The sequence below is a fragment of the Galeopterus variegatus genome, unplaced genomic scaffold, assembly GCF_000696425.1.
Source record: "Galeopterus variegatus unplaced genomic scaffold, G_variegatus-3.0.2 Scaffold373, whole genome shotgun sequence".
Lineage (NCBI taxonomy): Eukaryota > Metazoa > Chordata > Mammalia > Dermoptera > Cynocephalidae > Galeopterus > Galeopterus variegatus.
The window spans coordinates 22,333-34,642 of record NW_007726484.1 but is presented as its reverse complement, the minus strand read 5'-3'; the positions used below and the strand labels follow the sequence as shown (position 1 = coordinate 34,642).

At 38.1% G+C, this 12,310-nt stretch overlaps 1 protein-coding gene across 3 annotated transcripts in view; it reads left to right on the top strand.

The window, feature by feature from the left end:
* IPO8 (importin 8) overlaps positions 1-7,132 on the top strand; it is a 63,380-nt gene extending 56,248 nt beyond the window's left edge. For 2 of the 3 annotated variants that reach the window (XM_008568081.1, XM_008568084.1), the window contains 3 exons: positions 1,656-1,856; positions 4,121-4,237; positions 5,169-7,132. In XM_008568081.1, coding sequence (XP_008566303.1) covers positions 1,656-1,856; positions 4,121-4,237; positions 5,169-5,266 — 416 coding nt within the window. In that variant the 3' untranslated portion in view covers positions 5,267-7,132. Of the gene's footprint in view, positions 1-1,655; positions 1,857-4,120; positions 4,248-5,168 lie in introns of all 3 variants that reach the window. The other variant, XM_008568082.1, reaches the window with a different exon arrangement.
* Positions 7,133-12,310: the final 5,178 nt, after the last annotated feature.

Below are 12,310 nucleotides of genomic sequence, written 5' to 3'. Positions count from 1 at the left end.
GAGCGCCGCCGCGCTTCCCAAGCGGCGCACTATCCAGTGCGCCACCGGGCCGGCCCGAGGGAAATTTTTCTAATATCCCAGACTTTCTTGTTGAATTTCTTTCTAATGTGTTGAATGATTAACTAGCAAAGGTATTTTGTGCTCTTTTTGTAATTATACCTTTGCCATGATTTTTTTTTTTTCATGTACTTTGGCCAAACTATGGTTAATTGCCTTATCCCTAAAACTACCTTGTAGTTTAATCCAGCTGCTTCAGTATGGTGTGTTTTATAGAACTAGTTTTAGATTAATATTGCCCGGTTAGTGTTTATTCCAGATTTTCCCTCTTACGTTGATTCTTGTTCTGCATTTACTGCTTTCCAGTTACAGTATTCCAGTTACAATACTGGACTAACTGTATTGGAATAGGTTGGCACTGAATATAGATACAGAATCCACGGTGACACACAATTCAGCATTTAACTTTTCAAGCCACATGTAGCTATTTTTCTTTACATTTTTACTGTATCCTTCTTATTGTAAATTGACAAATTATAATTATATATCTGTATGGGGTACAAAGTCATGTTATGATTTATGAATACAATGTGGAATGATTAAATCTAGCTAATTAACATATCTGTCACCTCAGATACTTATTTTTTGTGGTGAGAACATTAACAATTTACTGTCTTACTAATTTTGAAATGTAAAATACACTGCGAGTGTTATTAATTGTATTCATCATGCTTTACAATAGACTAAAAACATCTTATTCCTCCTATTCTTTGTTCCCTTGGACAAACATATTCTCATTCTCCCTACGCCCCAGCCTGTGGTAAACACCATTCTACCCTGCACTTCTATGTGTTTGATTGTTTTATATTCCACATATAAGTGAGAACATGTGGTATGTCTTTCCATGCCTGGTGTTTTTTACTTAGCATAATGTCCTCCAGATTCATCCATGTTGTTGCAAATGACAGAATTTCCTTCTTTTTTTAGGCTGAATAACATCCTATTGTGTACACATACCACTTTTCTTTATCCATTCATCTGTTAATATACACTTAGGTTGATTCCATAACTTAGCTATTGTGAATAGTGCTGCAGTGAACACAGGACTGCATACATCTCTTTGACATACTGATTTCAAATCTTTTGGATAAATACCCAGAAATAGGATTGCCGAATCTATATTTTTACTATTTTTATTAGCAGGAATGACCTAATTTAGGCATTTCTGAGCAATTTATAATCAATTTAGTTATTTAAGAGACCTAAATTCTGAATGGGAGGTCATTGTTTAAAACACATGCACTGACTGCACAATCATTTTATGTCTCCTTTTTTGACAAAAAGAAGTTAATGTGGGAATCTGCAATTAAATAGTATTTTTATATTAATGAATATGAGGCAGCCCGTTAGTGTAGCAGTAGCAATGTTCAGTGGGACCACAGATTTAGGGAAATTGTTTTTATTGAGGAGAGTAAAGTCATCCTCAATTTAGCAAACTACACTAAAGATAAGGTTTATGTTTATAATTTTAGGCAAAATTATGTAGTAGTTTTTTTATTTTCAGAATGTTACTTTATAATCTTTGTTTCTTTTTAATGGAATTTTATATTTTGTCGCTATGTGTTTTGATTCCCTTTAAATAATTAATGGGTTCACAGAGGAGATTTCAAGTGATGAAGAAGAGACGAATGTGACAGCTCAAGCAATGCAGTCAAACAATGGAAGAGGTGAAGATGAGGAGGAGGATGACGACTGGGACGATGAAGTATTGGAAGAAACTGCCCTGGAGGGGTTCAACACTCCACTTGACCTTGACAATAGTGTTGATGAATACCAGTTTTTCACACAAGCTCTGCTAAGTATGTTTTTACTCTCTGAATCTTCAGATGTTTTTTCTAAACTCTTTCTTCATTACTTCCTTTTACAAGTTATTTTGGGATCTCCCCAATATTGGTCTAGGTTCTTTAAAAAAAAATTTTTTTTTATAGAAATCCCCAAATATACATGAAATGAGAGATTAAAATAATGAAACACCCATCACCCAATCCTAGCAAACTTCACTGTTGTAAAGTAGCAGGGTGAGCCTGTAGGTTATCCTGATAAAAGTAATGTCAGGCAAGAGTATCTGCATATATTGTTCATCCTCTATGTATAAATGTACAAGCATTTTTATAGAAAATAATGAAGTATTTCAGGTACAGGTTTCTTAAAAATTGTGGCCATAAACATCTATTTGTAATTCATAATACATATGGAAAGGAACAAAGTCCAGCTGCCGTAAAAGCAAATTTTTACTACATAAGCAATTTACCAATTTTGTATTGCAGAGGGGCACTAAATACAATTAAAGGACTCATAAAAGATTGGGAGAAAATATTTGCCGCATATGGATCATAGGCTTAAGAGCCACAATATACAAAAACCAATGAATAAGAACAGTAACCTGGTATAGAAATGGGAGATATAAATAAAAATTTACAGAATAAAAATAAATAATAAAGCAATGAAAAAATGTAGAAAGTTATTAATAATTAAAGATTATAATGAAAATCCCATTAATATAGATTATTTGTTTTATGGTTAGATAACATTTCTGTATTGTACTATTATTTACTTCCATTGTCAGACATTTAAGATTATTTCCAATTCTTTTGCTATTACACACAATATTGAAGTGTATATTCTTTATACATTCTTGTGTATAAAGTATTGTTACTAACAAGGCAATACTAATATGATATATTGACACTACTTAATGTTGCTACAAATGCCATTAATGAAGATAAAACCACCTACATGTTTTTATTGAAATGTAGCTGGAATTAGAGGTGGAAAGTGGGAGAACAATATTCCAAAGCATGGGGAAAAATAATAGCATAAACATGGAGATGGAAATATGGAGGGTATGTTCTAAGGCAGTTGTTTCCAGACATGGATGTGTGTCATAATCACCAAGGAAGCTTTTAGGTCTTGGGTGGGATCTCAGGAGATATACAAACATGGAGATGGAAATATGGAGGGTATGTTCTAAGGCAGTTGTTTCCAGACATGGATGTGCGTCATAATCACCAAGGAAGCTTTTAGGTCTTGGGTGGGATCTCAGGAGATATATTTTAAAAATGCTTCTCAAGCGAATGTTAGGCAACCACTTTCAGCCTAGCATGTAGGGACACTGCTCAAAGTCTCTGCAAAGGAACAGAATAGGGCTGTATTGTAGCAGCCTTGAATTCTGGACTGAGGTGGTCTTTATCCTATTGCCCATGGAGTGTCGTTGAAAGCTTCTCTGTAAGGGAGTGACTTTGGGGATATGGTAGTTTACTTAAGGGGCATTATAAGGTGATGATGTGTAAAAAGAACTGAAGAGGACTGGACATGGGAACCAAGCGTTAGGAGATTACTTTGTCAATTTAGGAGTGTAGGACCCTGGAGTGGGACGATGGCATTCGATGGGAAGAAGCATGCAGGTGAAAGACAGTAGGAAAGAGCAGAGGATTGCATGTGGAGAGAGTGTGGTCTAAGATTGGTCAGGATTTACAGTGGTTGATTGGGGACTCATAGAACTGGCAATGGAAATGGGGAAGTAATTAAGGTTTGGAAGGAAAATGTTAAATTTGGTTTTAGTTGTGCTGAGTTTGAGGTGAACCATTCAAATGGAAAAGTCCAGGAGGTTTAGGAGAAAGTTTTGCCTAAAGGTACAGATTTGAGTCCTTGGTGTTGGAGCAATGCTGATGCTGCAGGTGGGATGAAAGTTCCAGAGGAGAATGGTAACAAGTGAGTACAGGTGTTTCCCAAGATCCAGATTTTAGGGAACATACCTGGTTAGTAAAACCCCAGGAAGAAGACAGTGAAGGAAGCAGAGAACTAGGCAAACCAGAGATTTGCAATGTTCTCACCTTCCTTTTATTCCCACCACTAGCTGGGTACTAAGTGGGTACTGGGAAATAATCCTTTGCTGGTATAAGCTTTATCACCTGTGTTTGCCATAGTACTGTACTTTTTGTCTCTTACAGTTTGAGATAATTTTATTATAATTTGATCATGTCACTAGCTGTTCTCTGAAATAATAATTGTCACTGGATTCTTATTTTTCCTCCTTCCCTTGTATACCCCCAAAATGCAACAGCTGTGCAGAGGCGGGATGCTGCCTGGTACCACCTGCTGATGGCACCGCTCAGTGAGGATCAGAGGAGAGTGCTGCAGGAGGTGTACACACTGGCAGAACACAGGAGGACGGTGGCAGGTCAGCCAGGGTAATCTCCAGATTGGAGTGCTTGTGTTAGAGTGCCAAGAGTTATCCCTGTTTGATGAGCCAGGTGACACTTAAATATTGTTTTTAAAATCGTTAGAGGCCAACCCTTCAAGATAGTAAAGAATTGTCATTATTGTATGATTGTTCTTTTTAATTACTCATGATAATCTTTGCTTTTGAAAGACCTGTGCATTAATCTGTATCAGTGGTGTTCTCATTCACATTCTTATCCTATTTTGGAGTCAAAGGTAACAAACAAGTGAGGGTTGGGATGAGTCTTGCTGAGGAAGACTTAATCAGTTTGATCACCCACCTAAACATCTCAACCACAGATGGACCAAAGACACTTGGAGTTCTTGCAAGGAACTTGTATTCCTGCAAATGGAATGCTCTCTATTTCTATTTTTATGGGCTTTGTGATGGTGATTCTTGCTGACTATTTTTGTTTGTTTTTAAGCTAGAGAAATTATTTTACGTTGAGATTATTAAGGTCACTCCTAGATTATCAGTGGAAAAGATTTTGTAGTTACAAAAACATTTTAGTAGGAAACATCATGGACTAGGCATCTAGAGCTCTTCTTCATGGGCTTACATTTTCACAGACTGTATCAGCCCTCCTGATATGAGAAGTCTGGGTGCCTTTTCAACAGAAGAGACTAGGAAATTAGAATACAACTTTGAGACTTGTTTTCATTTCAATCATTTTTAGCAAACAGTTTTTCCGTGATAGTCAACATAACTACTTATTGACATGGGTCTGTTAAAGGCTGACATTCAATTTGGTAGAATAACTAATATCCCAGTCACATTTCTTCACAGTTCTAAGTATAGAATTTGGCTCCTTTTGAAGTTTCTCCAACTTTGTCACCTTAAATACTCTTCTTTTCTCCTCCACCCGCCCCCTTCTTTTGGAAAATGCTAGAGGCAAAGAAGAAGATTGAACAACAGGGAGGCTTCACATTTGAAAACAAAGGAGTCCTCTCGGCATTTAACTTTGGGACTGTGCCCAGTAACAACTGAAGGAAGAAATATCGGCTGACCAAGTGTCATCGCTGCATTTCATTTCCCAAGGGGAGTGTGAAGGCCATGGGGAAGAAAGGAGGGGCTGCTTTTTAAGGCCCTCCTGCTGTACCAGTTACCATCTGGCATTAGGCAGCACTTTTATCCACTCTCCCTTTCCCCTTTGACCTTTCTTACCCCAAAATATATACTTTAAACAGCTACTGTAATGTATGAAATTAAAGAAAAACAGAATCAGTGGACTGAAAAGGACAAACAATACGCTCCACAAGCTCAATGCCCAAGTTGGCTTAAAGGATTGAAACGACTCACACGTCTCAGGTTTTTGCCATGAAGAATCAATGGATTTATGCGGATAACAGTGCCTTCTGTTGTACATGAATTACCAGAAAAATTTTTTGGAGTGCATTGCAATTTTTTTTAAAGCATAAAATGTATTTCTAGATATAATCTAAACCTTGGTTGTATGTCAACTTATTCTGCATTTTACTCTGTGAATTTACTGTCAGGCAGTTGACTGCAAGTCACTCTGGTTTCAGAAACATCTGTTCCCTTTGCTCGCCCTGCTGCTGGGGGCTTTCTTCAGGGGTTGTGAAATATGCACTGGGTCTGGTTTTTCATAAGACGTTTTGTGGCTTTCTTAAGAAGTGTCTTATTCCCTCATCCATCATATTTTTCTGCCTTGAAAGAGGTGGTATTTCTTTTGGGGTCAACAAATATGCATATCAATTTCATTTATAGCCTGGTAAATTCAGGGCTCAACAATTTCTTGGCAGCAGGTGGCAGGGACTCTTTAGTCACTGGAGTTAACAGTAAGTCTGAATCATGTACTTAATTATGCAATTAATTGATAATTGTATCTTAAGTACATTGAAATTATAGGAGAAAGGTGCTACATAGCACGCTGTCTTTCTTGACGGGGGCTCGTGTTTTCAATAACATCATTCCAGCTGTGTTTGGCCAGGGTCCAAAGCATTTTACAATGATTTTTTTTTCTCTAGGAAAAAGACCCAAACAAAGCTGAGTTCTTGCTTTCTCACACGTCTGAATTTTCTCCTGCCTAATTTGTTCTAGTCTTTATTATAGCTCATTTGGCTTTTAAAATTTTTCAAGGGTTGGGTATACTGGTCAGCTGGACTCTCAGATGGATAATGATGTAAGATAGCCTATAGAAAATATTGCAGACAGAGATTACAGTTGTTTTTCTGAACTGGTTCAAGACTAGACATGGATCATAGTGTTTGCATTCAGTAAAATGAAAATGTATCTTCAGAATTAAAAATATTAGTGGATGTGATATAGATTTTAAATTTACAAAAATTATAAGCTTAAATTTCCCCACAGTGACTGAATTTTTTCCAAGTGCTTTCTGAATTACCATCCTTTATTCATGTTAACTCTTTTTAGAATTTTAGGTTAAGTGATTTTTATAGATGTAGCCTGAAAAGCCATGAGTTTTGGAGTTAAATGACCCCCTACTTTCTTGTCCCTCCCTTCCCAAGGCATTGAAGCTGCATGTGCCAACTGGCAGTTAGAAAGATGACAATGGGGGAAATTTTATATAAATTTCAAACTCTTTTTATTCTTCCCATGTCTCATATGGTTTAATTTTAACATAAATAATATGCCTTCACACTGGATTGTAAAAGGCATGTGATTTTAGAGATTTTATTTTGTGATGTATTGTCTCTGCAGTATTAAAGGGAAAGAAGTATTGTTGTGCATCACCCTATCTTGTTTTTGGAGCCAGGGTAGTTGTATGATTTTGTTACCAGCAGTGCTAACCTGAATGTGATCTGGGAACATTGGAAATGCAGGAACTTATATGAATGTACTGTAAAATAAAATGTGGACTGATTCCCAGAATTCTGAGCTCTTCTGTGTGAAATGTTTTCTGAAATGTGGAGGTACTTTAGATAGGTGATAAAAACCCATTATGTTTTCCTGAGCAAGGCGACTGTTGGTCTTGGAGGGGGCGATGGGCTCATCTGAGTCGATGCGTGGGCACATCTGAGTCAATGCATGGTCTCCTCAGGGACAGGTAAAGTATGGGGAGCGGTGGGGAGCCAGAGCCCATCTCATACCCCAGGGTGTCCATTTTAAGTTGTCATTTAAATAATATAGTGAATTATAGTAGTTTTCTATTCATTGGGGAGACTGAAAACTGTAATTAATCCATGGAGGAAATCAAAGCAAACTGGGCCATGGACTAAGGACTACTGTATGTGTGCTTCTGCACAAATATGTTTCACCTGTAAACAAACAAAAAAATCACTTAGATGAGCTTTGAATGGTAATCCTCTGTCCCACTTCTCTTTCTCCATGGAAACCAGTGTACAAGTACCGACTCTGGGTTGACTGGGAACTTTTTGGGCAGTCTGCTAGTGAGTAAGGCCGCAAAATCAATAAAGGGATGGCCTGTTCTTTTTGGGTGGACTAAGTTTGAGGAAGAAGCAAAACAGGCAGATCCTGTAGCGGGGAGTGAAGGGTGTGGGCAGCAGAAAGCATGTGGGTGGGGCCAGGCAGCAGTGCTGGGAGAGGAACAAGCGGGGGGAGGAGTGGATGGACATGCTCCCTGCAGGGCCCATGAGAGGAAGCTCACCTTGGGGGTCACCCAACTTGAAAGAGATTTCACAGGTAGATGAGTGCCTCACAAGAGCTGTAATTGGAGGCTTTCCAAATGATTTGGACTATCCAGGGGCTAAGAGCAATTCAGATAAGAGTGACTTTATGGAGACTTTTCCCCCAAAGGACCTCCCTAAGCATCAAGGGAAAACCTGGGGAGGATGGAACCACACAGCCAGTCTTCATGAGCACCTTTCAGCTGTGGCCTAGTGTCCCAGCACACTGCTCTTCCAAGTTTGGAGTGATTCACCATTCCTACCACCTAGTGAGCGAGGACAAGACCCTCTATTTCCCTCCCTGCCAGTCACTCTCCTGGGAACTTCCTGCAGCCAGACCTGCACTCTTGCTGATTTCTATGCAGTCTGACTCCACTGGTCTTATCTCCTTGAGCATGCCAATGAGCTAGGAATCTTGAATCTCTAGCCTCAGAATGTGTTTTGCCTTGAATTGCTTACACCTGTAATTCTAAGGCTTTAGGGCAGAGACTGTGCTTTATCTAGTATCTTGTAGACATGTTTTGTTCTCTGTGTAATGCCCTGCCTCTGGTGGCCAAGCACAGTAAAAAGAATAAACGAATGAATGGCTGTTTGCAGTTCTGCCAAAGAACTGGGAACTTAGAGGCATCTCAGAGGCCTCAAATAAGGTGGAGGCACCTGGGTTTTAGAAGGAAAAAATGAATTTGCAGCAGAAGCTGCTGCTAGATGGTGAAGTAGATATATGGTGCTGGACGTGAGATGTTGTCTGTGATCACTGTGGACCCTACTTCCTGTTTCTAAATCCAGTGCACAGTTTTTAAGTGCAGTAGCATTCAGGGTAGGTTTTGTTTGTTTGTTTGTCTTCAGATCTCTCTTCCTTTAATTTCCATGACAGCATCCCTTTCTCCTAACTCCAGCTGTTCCTTTTCTTTTCCCTTATGGGTTCATTCTCTTCTACTTAGGTTTTGAGCTTGTTCATCCTTGATGACTCCTATTTCCTCTCTTCAAAATCATGTCTGATTCTCTTCAAAATATATTTTGAGTCTACTTCTTTCCATATCACCTTAGTGTAAGCTACCACCATCTCTTTGCTAGAATAGTATCTTCAAATCTGAGATCTTATATCTACTTACAGTCCCACCCCACTGTCTTATCTATTTTTCACACAATAGAATGACTTTCCAAAATGCAAATCTTGATTGTATCACAACCTGATTAAGATCTCTCAATGGCTTTATGATAAAGAGAAAATCATTAACATGGCCCATAACACCCTAAGTAATCTGGCTCTTCCTCAACTATCTCATCTTGTGCTACTTCCTTAAACTGTGGCTTTTTTTCACTGCCTCCAATTCACTGGTTTCTTCTCCTTCCAGTTGGTTTCTGGGCTTTGTTGGAAGGTTTTTAACTACTGATTCAATTGCCTTATTTGTTAATGGTCTGTTCAGGCTTTCTATTTCTTCTTGATTCAGTCTTAGTAAGTTGTATGTTTCTAGGAATTTATCCATTTCTTCTAGGTTGTCCAATTTGTTGTCATGTAATTGTTTATAATAGTCCCATATGATCTTTTTTTAAGTTTCTGTGGCATAGGTTATTATGTTTCCACTTCCATTTCTGATTTTATTAATTTGAGTATTCTCTCTCTTTTTAGTTAATTTGAGTATTCTCTCTCTTTTTAGTTAATTTGAGTATTCTCTCTCTTTTTAGTTAGTCTAGTTAAGGGTTTGTTGATTTTGTGTATCTTTTCAAAAAACTCTGTTTCATAAATTTTTCTATTGTTTTTCCAGTCTCTATTTCATTTATTTCTACTATATCTTTCTATTGTTTTTCCAGTCTGTATTTCATTTATTTCACCTTTATTTGTTCTTCTTTTTCTAGTTGTTGTGAGGCTGCCACATGGAAAAGGAATGAGAATACCCAATTGAGAATTTTTTTTTTCCTTTTTGTCTTTTTTACTGACTGGTAACGGGATCGCGACCCTCGGTGACGCACCCGTACTGGGGACTGGCAACGGGATCGCAACCCTCGGTGTCGCACCCGTACTGGGGACTGGCAACGGGATCGCAACCCTCGGTGTCGCACCCGTACTGGGGACTGGCAACGGGATCGCAACCCTCGGTGTTGCGCCCGCACCGCGCTCAGCCAGTGAGTGGGAACCGGTCTCCACATGGGATCTGAACCCTCGGCGGGAGCGCCGCAGCACTCCCAAGCGGCGCGCTCTCCAGTGCGCCACCGGGCCGGCCCTGAAATCTTTCTTTTTTAAAAATTTTGTATTTATTTATTTTTAATCATACGTGTTTATGGAGTATAATTTGTTTTTTCAATACATGTGTACATTGTATAATGATGCAATCAGAATAGTTAGCATATCTATCACCTAAACATTTATCATTTCTTTCTGGGTATAACATTCAATACCCTTTCCTTTGGCTATCTTGAAATATACAATACAATATTATTAGCTATTGTCACCCTAGGGCACCAGAACTTATTCTTCCTAACTGCAACATTGTAACTTCGTACCAGTCTACCACCCTCCCCCTGGCCCCCCTTCCTTTCACCCTCTTTTCCTGCCTTTGGTAACGATTATTCTACTATTTCTCTCTTTTAAATTTATTTTTTTTAATTGATCCATGATAATTGTATATATTTATGGAGTACAATATGATATTTGGGTACATTCATACTGTGTGCAGTGATCATATCAGGGTGCTTAGTGTATCCATCATCTTGAACATTTGTCACTTCTTTGTGTTAGGAACATTCAACATCATCTTGACTTGCTATTCCAAGATACACAGTACTGAATTATTAACTGCAGTCTCCCTATATTACTATAGAACCCCAGGTCCCATTCTTCCTATCTCTTTAATATTTTGTATTCACTGACCACCCTCTACTCATCTCCACCTTCCCTTTCCCCCTAGCAGTCTCTAGTAACCACTATTCTACTTTCTACTTTTATGAGATCGACTTTTTTGGCTTTTTTTTTTTTAATGTTGGCATTTATTACTGTAAACTTCCCTCTTAGTACTGCTTTTGCTGTATCCCATAAGTTTTGGTATGTTGTGTTTTCATTTGTCTCAAGATATTTTCTAATTTCCTTTTTGACTTCTTCTTTGACTTAATGGTTATTTAAGAGTGTATTACTTAATTTCTATGTATTTGTGCACTTTTTCATTTTCCTTTTGTTATTGATTTCTAGTTTTATTCCTTTGTGGATACTTGGAATGATTTCAGTCTTCTTAAATTTGTTAAGACTTGTTTTGTGACTTATGTAATCTATCATTGGAGAATATTTGTGTGCACTTGAGAAGAATGTATATTCTGCTGCTGTTAGGTAGAATTTCTGGATATGTCTATTAGGTCCATTTGGTCTATAAAATTATTCAAATTCTGGGCCGGCCCGGTGGCGCACTGCTATAGTGCGCCGCTTGGGAAGCGTGGTGGCACTCCCGCTGAGGGTTCGGATCCCACATACAGACCGGTTCCCGCTCACTGGCTGAGCGAGGCGCGGGAGCAACACTGAGGGTTGCGATCCCGTTGCCAGTCCCGGTCCGGTATGGGGGCGACACTGAGGGTTGCGATCCATTGCCGGACACGGAAAAAGACAAAAAAAAAAAAAAAAAATTATTCAAATTCTCTGTTTCCTTATTTCTCTTCTGTTTGGGTGATCTGTTCATTATTAAAAGTGGGGTATTAAAGTCTTCTACTATTATTATATTGTTGTCTATGTTTGCTTTATGTATTTAGGTGCTCTGATGTTGAGTGCATATATATTTATAATTGTTATATTTTCTTGTTGAGTTGATCCTTTTATCATTGTTTAATGACCTTCTTTGTCTCTTATGACAGTAGCCCAGTGTAATCAAAAGTTTTTTTTAAAAGTGGAAGAAGGAGGCAGAAGAGGAGGTCTCTCCTAGAGTCTCCAGAATGGAATGCAGCTCTGCCAAAGCTTTAGTTTCAGCTCAAGGAAACCCATCTAGGACTTCTGACCTCTAGAGCTGTAAGATAATAAATTTGCATGTTGTCAGCCACTAAGCTAGTGGTAATTTGTTACAGCAGCAATAGGAAACAAATATATAGGCCCTGGTGGGGGACAGGTTCAGGAGAAGTCTCAGCTTTGAAGATTGAAATATTGATTAATATTTTAACCTGGATATTTTAATTTCTAAGTCAAGGTTATGTTTTATAGTATAAAGTTATTGTGGGACTTATTATTACATAAGCATGATCAGAAAGTCTTTGGGCCTGCTAGGGATTTTCATCTAAAAGCAAAGAAACTCTTTCTTCAGTGGATACAATTTAAAGAGAGAGTGGAAGATAAAAATAAATTTACATTTCGATTACATCTTATTGATTGTGAGTGTTTAATGTACTTCTAATAGTATAGTGTCTAAAAAATGTAAAATATTATATTTTAAATTTAACATATTCAGCATAT